The sequence below is a fragment of the Pempheris klunzingeri genome, chromosome 20, assembly GCF_042242105.1.
Source record: "Pempheris klunzingeri isolate RE-2024b chromosome 20, fPemKlu1.hap1, whole genome shotgun sequence".
NCBI classification, from domain to species: domain Eukaryota; kingdom Metazoa; phylum Chordata; class Actinopteri; order Acropomatiformes; family Pempheridae; genus Pempheris; species Pempheris klunzingeri.
In genome coordinates, this window is record NC_092031.1 from 10802267 (window position 1) to 10822520 (window position 20254).

At 38.9% G+C, this 20254-nt stretch overlaps 1 protein-coding gene across 1 annotated transcript in view; it reads right to left on the minus strand.

Annotated features, from left to right (window-relative positions):
- LOC139219518 (protocadherin-15-like) overlaps nucleotides 1-20254 on the minus strand; it is a 143070-nt gene that overhangs the window by 95119 nt on the left and 27697 nt on the right. The window contains exons 7-10 of the mRNA XM_070851409.1: nucleotides 18817-18927; nucleotides 15396-15566; nucleotides 3626-3734; nucleotides 1977-2089 (exon numbers count right to left, since the gene is read on the minus strand). Of these exons, the coding sequence (XP_070707510.1) occupies nucleotides 1977-2089; nucleotides 3626-3734; nucleotides 15396-15566; nucleotides 18817-18927 (504 nt within the window). The remainder of the gene's footprint in view (nucleotides 1-1976; nucleotides 2090-3625; nucleotides 3735-15395; nucleotides 15567-18816; nucleotides 18928-20254) is intronic.

The following is a 20254-nucleotide window of genomic DNA, read 5'->3' on the forward strand; positions in this document are numbered from 1 at the left end:
AATTGCAAATGAATTGCAATATTTAGAGAAGTTGAGTTGATAAGTCACTAGTGAGTCACTTTTAGCAGTCTTTTCAATCACTTCAGTCACTTTTTCAAACAAAAACAATTTCCCTTCAGAGACCACATTTTATCAGAGAAAAACAGCAAATCTAGGGTTTCTCTTTGCTATATTTATTTATTTATTTATTTATTGTGAAGTAGACTAAAGCTATAAACAAATAAAACGGTGTGGAGCACAGCTTATACGAAGGTGGGCTTTAGCTCACAGCACTACTAAATCTGCATTTGGACTGAATTCATTTCTGAAGGGGAGGAGGGCTGATTTCAACATGACCTGCACTGGTCAGTAGTTTTAATGCTAGCTGGAGGATATATGTTCAGTGGGGCAAAAAAGTATTTAGTCAGCCACCAATTGTGCAAGTTCTCCCACTTAAAAAGATGAGAGAGGCCTGTAATTTCCATCATAGGTACACTTCAACTATCAGAGACAGAATGGGGGGAAAGAATCCAGGAAATCACATTGTAGGATTTTTAATGAATTAATTGGTAAATTCCTCGGTAAAATAAATATTTGGTCACCTACAAACAAGCAAGATTTCTGGCTCTCACAGACCTGTAACTTCTTCTTTCCTCCACTCGTTACCTGTATTAATGGCACCTGTTTGAACTCGTTATCAGTATAAAAGACACCTGTCCACAACCTCAAACAGTCACACTCTAAACTCCACTATGGCCAAGACCAAAGAGCTGTCAAAGGACACCAGAAACAAAATTGTAGACCTGCACCAGGTTTGGAAGACTGAATCTGCAATAGGTAAGCAGCTTGGTGTGAAGAAATCAACTGTGAGAGCAATTATTAGAAAATGGAAGACATACAAGACCACTGATAATGTCCCTCGATCTGGGGCTCCACACAAGATCTCACCCTGTATATTACTTATACTTATTTTACCGAGGAATTTACCAATTAATTCATTAAAAATCCTACAATGTGATTTTCTGGATTTTTTTTTTTTCTAATTTTGTGTCTCATAGTTGAAGTGTACCTATGATGAAAATTACAGGCCTCTCTCATCTTTTTTTAAGTGGGAGAACTTGCACAATTGGTGGCTGACTAAATACTTTTTTGCCCCACTGTATATGTATTTTCCACCCCCCCATCCCATTAATATTTACTGTCGCAATTATCTACTATTTTACCGTATTATGAACTTGCTGGTCCTCTGGAGCAACAGCCTTTTATTTTGAAGTGAAATTTTCTAGCGTGAAACTGTTTGTCCTTCTACGACTAACATATAGTATTTCACCATTGAAAGTATGTCAAATTAGCCATTCACAGTAACTGTTTGCAATGTATCCATGGATGTAAAAACAGTTGTCACTAAATTACTTTGATACTGAAGAAATCTTAAAACGGTCTCGATTCCCTGCCAAATTCTGAAACCTGTGTTTTTTTTCGATGACTTCTAAGCAGATTCATGGATATTTATTCACTGTGGATATCTCAGACAATGATATCCATGGTCACACTGAATAATATCAATATGTGTTTCATGTCCATGTCTCAAGATTTGGCTGAGTTACACAGAAGTGACTTCCTTTAACAACAGCAAAAGTGGAAGAATTCCATTTTCAATTTCAGTAGAGCAGAACCTGATGTTTGCTTGGTGGTTTAATTCCATTGCCAGCCTAATTGAGACAAAAACACTATCACACAGCATGAAATAGTTCTAGTGCTTTATAATTACTACCATTGAATATGTTTAGGGTAGACTACTTTTAGTTCACAGAAACTAGCAAGCAGGATGAACATTTAGTCTCTATTCAACCTCACAGATTTACTCATCAGCAGCCTATTGGATACTTGGGGGATACTTGGTGTGCATTTAGAAGGGAGTTTGCCGTCTCCAAAAGAAAAATGCTGGGAGAAAATTGAGTCAAACCTCCCCTGTTTGCAGCTCCTGTGTTTCTCACCTTGATAACCAGATCAAATCTGTGGTAGAGCTCTCTATCGATGGGCTTCAGGAGCAGGAGCTCCGCTGTGGTTCTGTTCAAGCTGAAATATTCTGCATAGGTCCCTGGTTTGCCTGAGAGAGTAGGAAACACGACACAGTAAGAACAGAGGAAAACAAAATATACAAAAACGCAGTTGTATGTGTGTACGTGTGAGAGAGAGAGCAGCAGGGGAGGGAGAGACATCAGTAATTGGTATAAGAATCAATATGTGTTTGTCTGGTGGGTGTCTAGGGGGAGTATAAAAGAGATTGGGGGGGGGTGTGGGGGGGTGCATGGCTAATGCTCCCAGTTTTCTCATCTCTGCTCTCTGCAGGTGGGGATGCACAAACACACATACATATATGGTGCTTTGGAATGCTGCATTGCTCAGTGGGGAAATCAAGTAGCAACAACATAGGCACACGTGCACAAGACAGCATGATTCCCCCTGCAGTACATCTGTGGATATCGATGTTTGTCCTTGTGCGCAAGAATCAAGGACTCAGTGAAGATGTGCTCAAAGTTCCACTTGCAACAATTTGTTATTCAAAAAAAATATTGCTGCCCAGAGCAATGACCAACCACTGCTGATGAAAACCATCAGAGCTAAAAACACAATCCTATGACGATGAAGCTTCCAAACCTAACCCTCAACTGCAATTAACTCATTTTTTTTCATTCTGAAATCGTTGTGTGGAGTTTCTGCCCTTTGTGACACTGTCTCTCATAATCCTTACGCAGACAGAGATTAGTTTCACAGGGGGAGGCTGGGAAATGTAATCAAATCTGTGTCAAGTCATGTCAGTAAATTTTACGGACTATGCAGATTCTTGTGAGGAAAAATCCGTCTTTTCTGTGACTGAGCTTTACTGTTACTGTTTTGACTAAAGTTATGGAGCCTTAATGGGCAGATAATTCCATCTCTGTGATTTTGGAAACATCTTATGCTTCGCAAACTGGCTATTAGCATCCTCTTAACAATTACTCTACATACAGTTTAACTCTGCTTCGTTAATCCTGCACCTAAACGTTTAAGTGCCTTCCTCAAAAACCTTATTATCCTTTTCCAACAATCAGGCCCAGGGCTGAGGAGCCGTGGGACCACAGATCTGCAGTTGACAGGATTTGGTTCTGTGAAGCCCTCTATGAACAGATGTGCTGATGTCACTCTGAATCACAGTTATCTCTATTGTTGTAGGTAAATGATGCTATAAAACAACTTTCTCTGTCTTTTGCCAATTAGGGTTATCACAAGAGGACAGAATTTGGGGATTTTGTATTTGTTTTATTTGCTTCAAACATTGAAACTCAATATGCAATGTATGGTATATGCAACTATATATTGCAACAAAGTACTTTTTTGGAGATGTCAATGAAGACACTGTTTGTGGACAGACACAATTATCTGCTTTGAGTAATACAACATATTGAGAACTTAAATTATGGTCCATCATCACATTTTTGCACATTTAACACAAATATTCAATATTGCCTTTAAGAAATCTTGCTCATGGATTTGCAACACTGCTTGCAATGGTTTAAATCTGTGGATGGTACATAAATGTACTTTATCTAACTACTTTATTGCCCAACACTAATAGTCGGAACCCAGAAATATCCAAACATACCAATGAGGATGGAGTAAAGAATCCCTGGCCTGTCAGAGGGAGGTTGTATGTTTCTGTCTTGGTCCACAGCTTGAACGGGTGGAGTCACATTGACAGGATTCACCTTACTCTGGCAACAGAACAAAGAAGAGCATTAGAGCTGAATATCACAACCATTAACTACAAACACAACAAAATAAATTAGTGTTTAATACATCAGGACTAGAAGAACAGGGCACAGTAATTGAGAACTGCACCAAATTGGTGTAACATTTTTACACCAACCATGAAAATGGCACAAGTTTTAGTTCTGTAATTTCATTATAAGATAAGAGTGAAAAACAAAGAAACAAAGCCTGACAGTAGGAAACAGAAAGAACTAAACTAACAAGCAAACCCAAACTTGTAGAACAAATTCAACTTTTCTCCAACAGTGCAGAACAGGGCTCATTTGCGTCATAAGAATAGATCACATCAATCTCTAAACTTTTGTAACCCAGCCTAGTTTACTGATGTGAATCGATTCGGAACAAAAACAGCTACTGCTTAAGGGGAAAAGCCTAAAAAAATGGAAACAGATATTTTAAAATAAATAAAAAATAAAAGAATTTCTTGGTCTGTCCCACTCAGTTGTACTAAGGAATAAAGAAAAGCTTTACCTATGTTATTTATGAGCATGCCAGCAAAGAAAGTGGAAGTTAAACAGAACAATGCTGGAGAATAGAAAAATCAATTGTTGGCAAAACACACTGTGGTATATTTTAAAATCGCACATTATATTCTATGTGCAGAAAGACAAAATTGTCACATCACAGTAAAATGAAAATAAAACAGAAAAATTGGGATCTATTTCTATCATGCATTGTTGTGCCTATAGGTGTTGTGCATTTATTGTACCCGTTTATCTATGTATCCATGTACATACACACACATACACACACTGTATCTGTACGAAGACCCCCAATGGGAGACAGTTTCATGCCAATAGAATAAAATCTACAATTGCTGCAGCTGTAAAATGTCAAGCCAAGCACACCAACAAGACTCCACGTATTCCCTGATGTGCTTGAATGCATCAGCACACATGTATGTACGCTCATACACCTGTCATGGTGCAATACTTTACCTACTGCATCTGTCATGCAGCACTTAAAATCTACTAGCCATCATAGAGCTAAATCTCCTGTTGCCTCTCACTGAGAGAGGAGAGGAGGGAGACGCAGGCAGAGAGGAAGTTATGGCGAGTAATGAAGTGGAGTAAAAGAGGGTGTAAATATATGGAAGGGAGATGAATCTGCCAGGGAGTGAGGGTAAACAGGGAGCAGAGAGAGATGTAAATGCAGCAAAGAAGAAAGGGGGAGTCAGAAAAAGAAAGCTGGGTCACTGAGAACACTGAGATACTTCTACCACAATGCTTATTATTAAAAATGACAATTATTTTACCACCAGAGCTCAACTCAAGATAAATGTATGGAAAATGAGAAGAGACATGATTTCTGACATTAGACAGTATCACCCGCCCTTACATAAAGGATGAGGGCGGTGATGTGGTTTCTGATACTTTAAATAATCACTATCATTAATAATGTGTTTAGACACACACTCAGCCTTTTCAAGATGGTTCTGCAGCAATATTCTTTTTTTAAGCAGTTATTCTTTTTTTTTTTTATGAATTCCTTGAATTCCATTTCCTTCCATGAAATGTCATTGAACAAAAACAGGCTGACAAAGCTGGTCAAGCTGACCAGTAAAAGTGACTGGTAACCAAGAAGCTCCGCTTCAATGCGTTTACTTTAATTTTGTCTTCAAAAATGCTACTTTGATCCTTTACTTTCCTGATCATCAACTCCATGAGGAGTTTCACCTCCTTCCTTCAGACCAGCACATCACAATGCTAAAGAAATACACTTAGACAGATCTACTTTACACTTGTACCAATTGTTGGAGTAAAGACAGATTGATATACTCAAATGTATCACTCCCAAATTTTATACGTTTTACTTGTTTTCTGACTCTAGTCAGAAAATCTAGTTAAAAATCTGTCTTAGTTGTAAGTCTGAACAATTTTATTTTTTTTCCTGATCAGGTATCCCCCCCCCCCCAAAACTTCTAAAATGGACACAGTTAAAGTTAGAGAGTAGGAGAGCCTCTCAAAAGAACTTTACATCATTTATCATCATTTCCATTCAGTCACATGTGAGGCTGATTACTCTTTAGCACCGGGTTTGATGAGTTCATTTAAGTTTTCCCTGAAACATTTAACCTAACAAACAACTACCAGTGTTCAAAAGAAGCCATAATAGTTTTCTGAGTTACTTAATTTCACAATCAGAATATCAATAAATACATTGGTAAATCACGAATAAACAATATAAATGCAATCATCCAGTAGAAATGGTTTCTGAGCAGGACACAGTATAACAGAGTACAGGTTGTTCTTCATGTGCAGGTGTTTGTTAAACAGGTAAAACAGGCTGCAGAGAGAAAACACTACTGCTCTGGCAGTGAGAACTGTGTGCCTTCATTAGTATTAGTATGGCACTGCAGGCAGACTACATTAAATTAGCTGTGATCAGCTGCCGCCGTCATCAGAAATGGACGTGCTTCACGCAACGCTCACGCTCTCCTCGGATGGTTTCCTCACGTCTCTCCATGCACCCTCGATGTGAGGGACTTAAGGGAGGGAGATGTGGATGCAATTTAAGAGACTTGGAAAGCACCCCAAGACCTCACAGCAGCCACAGCTAATGTTAGGAGGACATCACATGATCTTCCTCCAAGACACACAACAGCGTCCTCACGCTCTGGTGACAGTGACGGGGGGGGAGGGAAGAGGGCTGTAGGAAGGGAGGGGTTTTATTTTGTGTGCTGTATAAAATGGTCTAAAACAAAAGTGTTAAATACCAAAGATTTCAAATGTGAATGGTACCGAACAATCACAGCCACTAATTTTTATTTTCATTATCCATTATAAAATGTCCAAAACAATTTCCCAAAGCCCAAATTTTCTTGGCTCATTCCAATTTTTTTCAAAGTCAGACCTGCTGATTCTGTCTATAATAGGACTATAATTGACAGCACACACACGCTTTTTTGTAACTGTGCTTTCATGAAAAACTCAATTGTATGTTCATAAAACTGACTATTGCTCCAGGTTAGTGTGTCATTGTCACTCATAACATCTCAAAATTAAAAAAGAGCTCCATGTTAGACAGGGTGGATGAATGTGAATGATGAATGAGTGTTAATTCCTCCAGTTTATTTTGTCCTTACGGATTATTACATTCACATTTATAGCGTACAACTAAGCCTCCATTTCCATTTTAACTTATTCAGATATTAAGAGAAATATTATTATTTGAAGGGTAAACCTGAAAGATTGATGGTCATGGTTCACTGTTATTTGTTCTTATGATAATACTATTCACTCTCTAACCTGTTCATCAGCTCCTCTTTCTTTTCTTTCATGGGAAGTCCCTGACTCTTTATCTATATGAATAGATGATCTACATTAATTGAATTATATTTTGACAATCAATTGTATTTACAAAAATTTAGCTCCTGGGTCCTCATCTTGTGTTAACTGGATTTTTTTCAAATATCTGAGACCGATCGGCTGATCAAGCTGAAACTCATCTGGTCACTAGCCGATCAGTTGATGTATCCCTATCCCAGTTTATATATTCAAAAAAAGAAAACATTCACATTTGATGAGCTGCAACCAGGATTTTTATTTTTCGGGGGGGAATTTTAGCTTTAAAAAAAGATCAGTTATTTGATTAGGAAAATTGCAGCAACGATTAATTTTCTAACTGACTACTTGACTAATTGATTGGTCTTGATCTGATATTTCCTGCTTTTTTGTAATCCATTGTCTAAGTGTGCTTATTTTGCTGCAATGCTGTAACCTCCAACCAATCAAAGAGAAATACGCACAATTTCAGTCAACCGAGATTTTCTTTGGTTCCAAAGAAAGCTCAGTAATCCACAATTACCATCCTTACTTTGGTAAAACAAGATAACTGCAAAACCTGACCAAACATAAAACTCAACACTTTATGACAAAGGCGTAAAATGTGGACCCCGAAGCAGCTGAGCAGTTAATGTTAAAAGCCTCTTTTCTCACTGGGATTCTGAGGTTTACTGTCAGAAACATGCAGACAGGCACAATCAGGCCAGCCAACTCTGCAGAGTCAGCAGGAAGAATATCAGCAACAGGTACCAGGCCAACACAAATGACTCAGCCACAACAACAGGGAACACCACCTGGGGAAAACTGCCTCTTATATTTACTTGGGAGCTAATGAGCAAATGAGCAGCAGCTGTGTAGGCAGGTGGCTGATTCCAAGAGCAGCGAGGAGATCAATAGTGGAGGGAAAAACCCCCGAGGGCATCCAGTGGTCATGTGAAGCTTTGTGTCAACCACACAGCTAGACAAGAGCACATGGCAAGACGATCTTCTTGGTGCAGCAGAGATATCGCACTCTCCCATCACATAAAAAAAATAACAGATGGCTATTTCCACAGCGCAGCACACTGCAGTGCTGCAAAGTCGTAGTTAAAATGTTAAAACAGCTACAATATAAAGTTATAGCGTATAGTGTTGCACTCTTTGATGCTGGACTCTTTATTCATGTCTATGCAACTTGTAGCCAATTAATTGCCAGACCGACATAATGACACACTAGATGAATGGTCAAGTCTTGGGAGAGTTATTTACTATACTGTTCTACAATCTATTTTTCCCTTACAGCCATAACTTTCGGAGTTGCAGAGGCAGCAACGTTTTTGAAGTGTACGTGTAAACGTGGCCTGACAGCCAACTCCACGGCATAAATGACCAGCATCTTGGTGTTTATGTGTGTGTGTGTGGGAGAAAGACACAGAGAGAGGATAGTTATGTTGGCTCTGAGGCTCTGAGGTTGTCATATCTTATCAGTCTGATTAGGACTCAAACTATTATGGTGCCTTGACTCTCCCTTTCGTTCATTCCTCTCCTCACTTCACCTCCCCATCTTTATTACACCCCAGCAACAGCAGCTCTGTGCTGTCCTTCCAACTTGTTTGGTATTTCCACCTCTGTCATTACATCTCCAACCAAATTGTACATATCTACATATCTACATATCTATCTATCTACATATCTATCTATCTATCTATCTATCTATCTATCTATCTATCTATCTATCTATCTATCTATCTATCTATCTGTTGCTTATTTTATTTCTCTGTTGCTTGCTTATCTTGCCCTGCCTCTGTTGCTGCTGTAATATGTAAATTTCCATCTATGGGGGAATCAATAAAGTCTATCTTATCTTATGCTATCTATCTGTCTGTCTGTCTGTCTGTCTGTCTGTCTGTCTGTCTGTCTATCTATACCGAGGTTCATTCAAGCAGAATGTATCAGAGTACTTATGTTGGATGGCTTCAAAGTCCAGGCTTAATCAATCGAACAGGACCCCTGAGAGACAGCTGCTTTGAATTGATAGAGGTGCATTCAGGCGTACCTAATGGCAGAGATCATGCTGTTGGTATAAACACACATTCATTTAAATGACCTGAAATAGTTCAGTTTAAATATACTGTATTTACATTGGAAAAGAAAAAAGAAGCTTTACTTCTCTTTAGTTCTTTAACTTTTGATTTCATTGAATCTGCTGCTTCCTTCTCTACAGACCAACTACTGTTCAATGAGAGGAGGAGGTGTCACAGAGGACTAATGGGGAGAAGATGAAGACTTGCCTGGCACTCTGTTAGTCCCTCTGTAAGTATGTGTGGGTGTACATCCCAGAGTGAAAACTGTGTAAGGTATAGCCTCGTGCTAACTCTGATACCTTGGAATCATCAAGACGGAGAAGATAGTTATTGCTTACTATGGTATTCTAAATGTTTTCAAATCTTTTATCAAGCCAGCTTACAGACAGAAAAGAAGATGTTGGATACAGTGTTGGAGACGTCAGTCCTTTGAAAGCTGTTCAGTGGAGCATGAAGCCAAAAAGAGTTTGGGTTCTTGGCATAAAAGTACTCGAATCCTCAGCATTATTGGGCCCACAGAGCATGCGTCCAAGTGTCTGGGGCCTGCAGAGCCGGCTAACTTCCTGTTAGCCCTCCACTAACTTGAAAAGGGATAAACATTACGCTTAGCAGGAGGCTAAACAATTAGCAACATTCAACATAGCCACCACCACCAGCCGCCTGCTGTCACAGTAAATCTACTTACCCAACATATGGATGTATGATAATAAGTCTTATAGTATTATCACATCCATGACCCAACAACAAAACACTGCAGCATATTCAAATATGACAGGAAAATGAAGTTAGCAACTTCGTCATGAAGTTCTCTGCATTTCTGAAACACTTCGCCGATATTGACTCGTGCTTCATTGTGTTTATTGTCGGGCTTCCTGTTTGATAAGTCCGTCCTCCTTTGTTGGAGTTACTTTGCATTTAATTTGCAGAAGAAGTACAAGTGTACTTAATAACATGTTAGGGAACAATGCCTCTATTACCAGTGGTCAATTAAGCCATGACAGCGGCAGCATGTACAATGCAAAGGCCCTGCAAATGGCAAAACTAGACATAGCTATTATTCATTTTAAGTGCACTCGAGCTTTTACCTGCCACGACATCACTAAATGTCTGCTGTGAAAAAAGGTCATCAGGTTTCCTAAACATAAGCTTTATCTGACATCTGCAAAGTCTCTCCAACTCCTGTAGTGAACAGGGATCGCAGTCTCATTCAAAGGATGGAAACTGGCAATAGAAAGGAGAAACCGAGCAACTTCAGTTTTGCCTAAAAGATCCCATTTCTCTTTACGGCTGTCATGGTGTTATATATTAAATACTGAAGCATGTGGAGTCAGCAGCAGTTGTGTGGAGTTATTGGGGAGCAAACAATCTTTGTGTTTGATGTGTGTTTTAAACATTATTTTAGATTTGGAAAACCCCCATAACTTTTCTGCAAATCTGTCTTTACCTATTTATTTCTCCGTTTCATCCCCCGCCCCCCCCACACGCACACACCTTTTGATTGTAAACCCTGTCCTTGTCTTTGTACACTTGCTCCTTTTTCAAAACCACAAGGTGTAAAGTTGATTTACTCCTGTTGTTCCTCGCTGTGTCTCTCTCGGCTTTGAGAGGATCGTGTGTGTGTGTGTGTGTGTGTGTGCGTGAGGAGAGATAAGAGAGAGAGAGGTTTAAAGGCAGAGAAAGACTTCCCTCAGTGTGTCTGGAGTATGTGAACATGTGTGTGCGCGCTGTGTGTATATGTGAGTGTGTGTGTGTGTGTGTGTGTGTGCGCATGTGACAGAGATCTCAGTATAAACAAAGAGATGAAGTAGACAATGTCCAGTTAGGCATGACTGCTCTACTGGCTTGACACTGTTATGGGTATGTGTGTGTAGGTGGATGGGGGGGGGGGGGGTGCACTGCTAGCTTGTCACCATCAAGGGTGTGTGTGAGTGTATGGCTGTGTGTGGTAAGGGATGAATGCTCTGCTGACTTGTCAGAGTTGAGGATTTTGCCTGCAGCAACTTTGTCTCATTTACAAAGTGGGATTGTAAGTCGCTCTGGATAACAGCATCAGCTAAATGCCCGAGATACAAATGCAAAATTATATATACAGCTGTGTAAGCATAAATGCATAACAAAGTCGTGCAGACTCACTGTTAAATAATACTTACATACTTATAAAGATTTACAGCACAATCCGTCAGAAATAACACTTTAACTTCGACTTTTTGTGCGAAACAGTCTCTTAGAGTCATGTAATACGACAGCTTTCCTTTTAATTACATAGCTGAACAAAATAATATTAGGATAGAAATTGAAGTGACGTTATCAAACAGTATAGATCATTCTCAGGAGGACATTATCGCCAGGTATCTAACTATAAAGGAAGGAATCTTTGTCTGTCTGTGTCTGACTGCATGTGTGTGTTCTTGAGAAATTTTCTTGAGAACCACTCATCCGATCGACTTCACACCTGGCAGTAGAGAGCTGCATTGGGACCCAATGCAAATCTCGCGGGACAAGTAGGTTTGAACTTTGCAGTGGTCCGAAGCGGGCAATCAAAAAATACGGTGCAGGATTTTCGCAAGATGAAAATTGTAGGAATTATTCCCTTTATGTGTGATTTAATGATATCTTGAAGTACCTGCTGGTTTATTCAGAATAAACACCACGTGAGCAGACCAGATATTAAGCATTTCCTCGTAGATGACTGAATAAGAGGGAGTGAAGCCAAGCACATTTACTGGTGTTGCCATGGATGCACATACAAGGTATGGTGGCTCATAATGACCAAACAGGACATTTGGGCAAATGATCTATAAGAATCAAATCAAAGTGTTATGTTTTAATTCAGATAAGGAGAATGTAATTTTGTTACAGCAGTCTGGAACACAACTCGCCAACTAAAGAAACAGTCCTGAGCAGGACTCGACCTAGCAGGTGTACTACCGAGGACCCAAGTGAGTGCAGTGTTGTGTGTGAAGTCATTTGGATTAGTGCTTCAGTAGAAAACACAGACGTTGGTGGGAATCTATCAGTGCTGTTGTAGTACCAGTGCCTGGAGTAGCTAAAAAGGACAAGAGAACCCCACTATCATAACAGTACGAACAGAGGCCTATCAAATTCCAAGCTGTGGCTGCCTTGACTGCACCCTCACAAAGTTGCTAACTAGAAAGTGTCAAGTGTCAGTGTACAAATTTTTGCTGTTTGAAACTCCACTGATTTATTCTAAACATTTGTGATACACAGTGGGTACGGAAAGTATTCAGACCCCTTCACTTTTTCCACATTTTGTTATGTTACAGCCTTATTCCAAAATGGATTAAATTCTTTTTTTCCCTCATCAATCTACACACAATACCCCATAATGACAAAGTGAAAAAAGTTTTTTAGAAATTTTTGCAAATGTATTAAAAATAAAAAACTGAAATATCACATGTATATAAGTATTCACACCCTTTATTCTGTACTTTGTTGAGGCACCTTTGGCAGCGATTACAGCCTCAAGTCTTCTTGGGTATGATGCTACAAGCTTGGCACACCTGCATTTGGGGTGTTTTTCCCATTCTTCTCTGCAGATCCTCTCAAGCTCTGTCAGGTTAGATGGGGAGCGTCGCTGCACAGCTATTTTCAGGTCTTTCCAGAGATGTTCAATGGGGTTCAAGTCTGGGCTCTGGCTGGGCCACTCAAGGACATTCACAGACTTGTCCCAAAGCCACTCCTTCGTTATCTTGGCTGTGTGCTTCGGGTCATTGTCCTGTTGGAAGGTGAACCGTCGCCCCAGTCTGAGATCCTGAGCGCTCTGGAGCAGGTTTTCATCCAGGATGTCTCTGTACTTTGCTGCATTCATCTTTCCCTCTATCCTGACTAGTCTCCCAGTTCCTGCCGCTGAAAAACATCCCCACAGCATGATGCTGACACCACCATGCTTCACCGTAGGGATGGTATTTGCCAGGTGATGAGCGGTGCCTGGTTTCCTCCAGACGTGACGCTTGGCATTCAGGCCAAATAGTTCTATCTTGGTTTCATCAGACCAGAGAATCTTGTTTCTCATGGTCTGAGAGTCGTTTAGGTGCCTTTTGGCAAACTCCAAGCGGGCTGTCATGTGCCTTTTACTGAGGAGAGACTTCCGTCTGGCTATTCTACCATAAAGGCCTGATTGGTGGAGTGCTGCAGAGATGGTTGTCCATCTGGAAGGTTCTCCCATTTCCTCAGAGTAACGCTGGAGCTCTGCCAGAGTGATCATCGGGTTCTTGGTCACCTCCCTGACCAAGGCCCTTCTCCCCCGATTGCTCAGTTTGGACGGGTGGCCAGCTCTAGGAAGAGTCCTGGTGGTTCTGAACTTCTTCCATTTACGAATGATGGAGGCCACTGTGCTCTTCGGGACCTTCAATGCTGCAAAAATTTTTCTGTACCCTTCCCCAGATCTGTGCCTCGATACAATCCTGTCTCGGAGGTCTACAGACAATTCCTTTGACTTCATGGCTTGGTTTCTGCTCTGACATGCACTGTCAGCTGTGGGACCTTATATAGACAGGTGTGTGCCTTTCCAAATCAAGTCCAATCAATTGAATTTACCACAGGTGGACTCCAGTCGAGTTGTAGAAACATCTCGAGGACGATCAGTGGAAACAGGATGCACCTGAGCTCAGTTTTGAGTGTCATAGCAAAGGGTGTGAATACTTATGTACATGTGGTATTTCAGTTTTTTATTTTTAATACATTTGCAAAAATTTCTAAAAAGCTTTTAAGAAGATTGATGAGGAAAAAAAAGAATTTAATCCATTTTGGAATAAGGCTGTAACATAACGAAATGTGAAAAAAGTGTCTGAATACTTTCCGTACCCACTGTATGTTCATTAGCTGCAGTGCTAATTATTGCTATGTAAAATCCCATTTGATCTGTAATGGAATTAAGAACTACAGTCGATGTGCGGACTTCCTCCGCTATGTTGCTGTTATTTCTTTTTCTTTTGGATGCACTATTTGTCCTCAACTAATTGCTGCAGCTAGCGTTAGCTAGTATTCATTAGTTAGTATTTTTACAGTTAAGAAGGAATTAAGCATATTCTCAAGTCATTTTCAAATTCTTAAGTCAGTGACTAAATTTATGTTTATTGTGATTTCTATTATGCAACTTAACTATAGATTTAACTATAGAATTTTTACTTAAACTATTAGTTTTCTGAACTAATTAGTTTGGTTGATTCAGAATGAAAGTATGATTGTGAAGTCAGAGTAAACTGACTTTGTTGTAAAACAGAAGAGTGTGAATTGGAGCACTGGACTGATTTCAAAAACTCATAAGCTTCACTTGAACTTTTCGTGGGTCCAACCTGCTTATTACCTGGTTTACTGTTAAATACCTGCAGTCAAAATCTACAGCCATATGTTTCTATTTCACTATGGAGACCCATCCTCTTGGCTCCCACTGTCCCTAAATTCTTCAGAGTTTGGTCCAATCCTTACAGAGAACAATATTGTGAGCTGATATTTGATGTTACATTTTTACATCTTGCTCCTCATCCTTTATATACTGAATCGACAAGATGTTCTCCACAACAGCAGCAATACCAGGAAAAAACAAGAAATCATCTGTAACACAATAATGCAACCTTGTCCATAAAGTAGCTATGGTTATCTCATCTCTTTTTTGCTCTGCAGGCCACATTATGGGACTACTAACAACGTCTTATTATTGAAATATGAGTGTTCTTATTCCAGGAGATGCTAATTGCTTCCGAAATCTCATCATTGGTCCTGCTACAGTTCACAGACAGAACAAAGGTACATATTTCTTAAGGCTGTGTCTTTGTCACTCGTAGTTTAACAACTAGTTTTGACACAAGTTTTAAATGCCAAGTTGAATACATAATTGTTTCTTTTTTTTACCTTAACTGCAGGCTATCAAACCTGACACGTTATATTATAGTTGAAAGGTCAGAGTTTTGAATTCTAAACAGTTAAATACGAGAATGAGTTACTTAGCAGACACATACAAAATTGTGAGGATGAGCCGTATGAGATTAGCTGTTTAACCTGAATTCAAGCCTAATGGTGAGTACTGCGAAAACTATGTTATGTCACGAAAGTGCACTAAACAAAAAGGGTAAAACTAAAGACACCGCACATACAAGTGCACACACACATTACCACTGTCTGCTGATGGCAATGAATAATGCAGCAATGCACACAATCATACAGACACAGATAGAAACATGCACCATACAAATAAAATACATTCTATAACAGAGATACATAACAAGTACACACTTACCGGTTCTGTCAGCTCCAGCACATTAGCCCTGTACGTGATAGGACTACAGTCACGGGTGTTTCCCACAAGCGTACATGGTAGAAACATGGGACCCAAGTCATCACCATCCAGTACATCCACAGTAAGAGTGGTGGTGGCTGTACGGCGCTCACTGGGATAGGGGGCTCGGTCCTAGATAAACAGACACAGCTGTTATTTTATTGTTGGATGATACTGCATATATTTGCTTGTTATTATTTAGATATTTGCTTATTGTTATCTTCATGTCTTGAATAGAAAGTGACCACAACATAATCCTGCTAAATATTTTCAGAAAATCAAACCAACAAAGCTGCAGGGAACTCTCACATGCCTTCAAAGAGTGTCTGCTTTTACTGTCTTCATGTCTATTTATACTTCAACATGAGCAGATAAACAGACCTCTAATGCCCTTTTCTATCTGAATTCTAATGCAGTTGTCTGACAGGTGTAATTTAACAAAATAAGCATAGCTTGATTATCTCCATTTTAAAGATAAGTCATGCACATGATTGTTAATTTAAGCTTATGCATTAGTTAAACTGATAATGTCATGCCAACTTAGTCAGCCCAGGGAATCTTTCTACATTTAATTTCCTCCAGCGAATCTGGTTTACACCCGAAGAAAGCTCCAGATGTTTGTTTTGACATACTTGGTAGCATGTACTATAACAAGTACTGCTTTGTTCATATATGTCATTTCAGGACTGTGTAAAGGAAGTGTTAGGAAGTTAGGAAGTACAGCATGATCTTCCCATTTAGAATGAGAGAGACGATGAAGCAAGATAAGCATACTTAAAAAATTACTTCAAATATAAGGCGTGATATCTTTATATATGTTACTATAAATATACTAACTTGTATGTATTAATACAATTATGATAATTATACAATTATCTTTACTTATTAATAACTCAAAATGCTTGTAAGCTTTTTGGGTTTAAACCATATTAAAAATGGTGCATCCAAACAAAGAAACACAGGTAGCTCTTGACTTTTCATCTGAATGACTGGCACACCTGGTGGTCTACCAATATACTCTACTAGAGATGTTTGTACGGTGTAAATGTCTCAGGATTTTGAAAAAACTTAACACCAAAATGCATGTCCTTGATACACTCAATGAAAAATGGATGTGCTAACACACTATCAAGTTTTTATTCAGAAGACAACCTTCAGGAGACCTTAAGCTGAAATAGTTAGGTTTCAGTGAGGCCCTTGTAAAATATCAATACACCCCCCCCCCACAAGAAACACTGAATCCTAGTTAGATATTGAAAAAAAACGCTATTCATAAACTTTTATTTCTGCTTTTTTTCTTACTTTGTAAAGCTGTAAAACTCAGAATAAAATAACCAAATTAGGAAATCTTAGTGAATAAAAGTGAATAATCAATGCAACCATCACATGTCCACCCTTTTGCACATGCAAAAAATTCTCTAAAGATAGTATCTGCAATGTCAAGTTTGTGCAAATCATCTACTTCACATTACATTAAGCATATTAGGCAGCGTAATCAGACATATGAGCACCTGTTTCTCCCGTTTCGCAAGATGTGGTTTTCTGCCATTAAACTCTTTTTATGTTTCACAAACTTGAAAATTGGCCAAACGAGATAAGTAGCATAACACCTTAATTAAACATATACAAAATAACATTTTACTGCCATCTAATACCTGAACTGAGTGTTTCTCTATCACTGCATTACATTATGCTCTCCTTAGTGTCAATCACCTGACAGCAAAAGAAAGACATGAAGGTTTCTGCCAGGAAATAATCTCTTAAAAAAATGGTGCCTCACACGTTTTATTGTAACGTCCATGTTTTTGTGGGGTATCTGCCATAACCAGGGCAGCAATTAATTTCAAGCAACGACTGACACCATAAAAAATGTAATTATATGCTGAATGCATTGCAAAATAAACAGCTAAGAACAGCTTCTACAAAATAACACTTGTGTTGCATTTTGATTCTGAACTTATTCAAACTCTGCCCTTGTTGCAGGCATAGTTTTATTTAATCCCAACATATGTTATTTGCCAATGAAGCTACTAGAAAGGATATACTGTGACATTTTGGGAAATACTATTATTCACTCTTTTGCCAAGAACAACCCAGGAAAAGCACAGTTAGCTTAGCTTAGCATAAAGACTGGAATCTGGGGAAAAGGCTAGCTTAGTTACTAGCTTAGTTTATTTTTACATTTCAGTTTTTGTGCAGATTAAACAAACCTGATGTATTTTCTGATTTATTTGCTGAATAGCTGGTGGTACCTGCATACAGAACCAGGCTAGCTTACTGTTTCCCTTTGCTTCCAGCCTTTAAGCTAAACTATGCCAACTGGCTACTGGTTGTATCTATCATACAGACATTAGAGTGGTATCAAAATTCTTGTTCAGCAAGAAAAAGAACAAGCACATCTTCCAGCTTCTTCTTCTTTTCTTAGCTAATGACATGAACTTTCAATAATCACTGTAAAATGTAAAATATATGATAAAATGTAATGGTAATTAAAAGATATAATCATTGTGTTATTTAGATAAGGTCATGAGTCTATGTGTCTCAGTCAATTATTGTTTAATTCAAAAGGTCAGCCTGATTCCACAGGGGTTTTTCTCTGGTTGCAAATGGTCTTTGCTAAGAATTTACATTCAGCAAGTTCACAGCCACTCAAAACACTCTTAATATTCTATTCAGATGAACATGTCAGGCTTTCAAGCAGTCAGCAACACATTAATCTTTCAGTGTACTGTTGGTTTTTAATAATGCTTTCAGGGTAAATGGGCCTTGAGACGTGAATATTTGCCAGAATACTTTGTTAAGAACTAAAGGTTTTGTAAGCAAGGTTTCCCTGTCACAACAAAATCCTTAATGGTGCAATCAGCAACTTAAACAATATTCTGTCACGGCTCAGTTTAGATCTTTCAAAACCTCTACCATCATTCCCTATGAGTTGTTTTTTTTGTGTTGAATGAAATTAACTATATTGTAGATCACATTTATAAATAAAACATGCAGAGTGCTGTGAAATAAAAGGGAGAAAACAATTACATTAACAAAGACATTAGTGATAATTAAGGATGCGCTTACAGCTCTCATGGCAGACTCAACGGAGCAGAGAGAGTCCATGATAGTTACCATGTTAGTTACCATGATAATGAAAATTCACATAAAAATAACAACACTCTAGGCTGCAGACTATACACCCGCTCAGTAATAAGAGTTTGTTTTCTGCAGACATCCTTTATAGTGAGTCTCAGATGAAAACATTACCTTTTAAAAATGTTAACTTTTTATGTTATATGAAAGAATTTTAAGTCATCCTGATGATTCATCTTTGTTTAACTGTACAGTGAAGTGCACAAACAAAAACACACAAATATAGAAAGTGAAAACCACTTACATTCGCCTGTATGATGACCAGGTACCGTGTAATCTCCTCGTAGTTGAGTCTTTCTCTGAGAACAACTGAGCCAAACAGTGTCAGGGGGATGTCAAAGGTTCTGTTTGTTGTCTGAAACACACACAGATACATCACAAACACAAACATAGTGATTCACCTACAGGGTCAACAGTTCATTTTTCACTTTCTCTATAGTTTAGACAAGCTTAGACATGTAATAGAAGTGGGAGGACTGTAGAAGTTAAAGCAGTGAAAGTTTAGTATTAGAAGTGTGTTGCTCTATCAGTCTGCCGAGAATATGATTTCAGAGAATATGATTTCATTATTATGCTGAAGTACCCTGAGTAGAGAAGAATAGCTTAAGACCGATGAATTTATATGAGATTGGTAATATTGGGAAAAAAGAAACTAAAAGTGGCAAACTTACCTCGATAAGTGACAAACGTTTGACCTGCTGGTGGTACTACAACATGAAAGGTCAGGGGATCACCAAAGCCATAAGATTTATCCTCTTGGCACCATGAATATCTGAACCAAATTTCAATTTAATCCATATAACCTTTTTTGTTTGGTTTGCTTGTTACCCAGCACCTTCAAATTTTTATTAAATTAAATACGTCAAAGAGCAGGTCTATTTTTACTTCTAAGTGAGATTGATAGGAGGGCATAAAGGTACAATGTTAAATAATAAATGGTAAAAGCAGACACATATTTATGATGGTATAATATCAAATCCACTGTGGATCAAACACAACAGCTGTATTTTACCTCCAACAGTCTGTATCTGTTTTGGTGGATGTTCACATGAGCTCCAGTTATAACTTAGTTCCCTATGAAAACTAAAGCTCTACAGATGTTACATTGCTTGATGTCATAATTTTTATTGGAGATATACATGTGTTGTAAATGGAGAGAGGGCGATCTGTGCTCAGTGGTGGGCTCTTCTCCTTCCTCAGCTTTGGAAATTAAGCAAAAACCCCCTCCTGTTGTAGCAGGAAGTCTTTATCCTGGCAGTGGACCTCCTCTTACACTTTTGAATTCGTCTGTTGGAGAGCCTCCACAATGCCAATGGCCTCCAATTCGTAGGTCTCAGTCTGGACCCTCAAAACCCTGTCTGAGTCCAGCATCTAAAGGAGGACCACAATGTCTCCAACAAGAGCTTCATGCTTCTTTTTCTCATTTTTAAGCTTGTCAGCCAGTAGCTGGCTTTCAGCTAAAAGCTTCTTTGTGATCATTTGGTCCTCTTTCAATTTTTCTCAGAGTGCTTCTCCAATTTTGATGGACTCTAGTTTGCCTCTGCCTCTGTCTGTCTGCCTCTGCCCGCATTTTCTTCTCTTTTTTGGGTTCATAGTCAAGCTCGTTAAAAAAGGCTTCCCCGCGATCTCAAAGTCCTTGACATTTTGAGTCTCTTCCTCAAGTCCTTGTCTTTCTGGAGCAT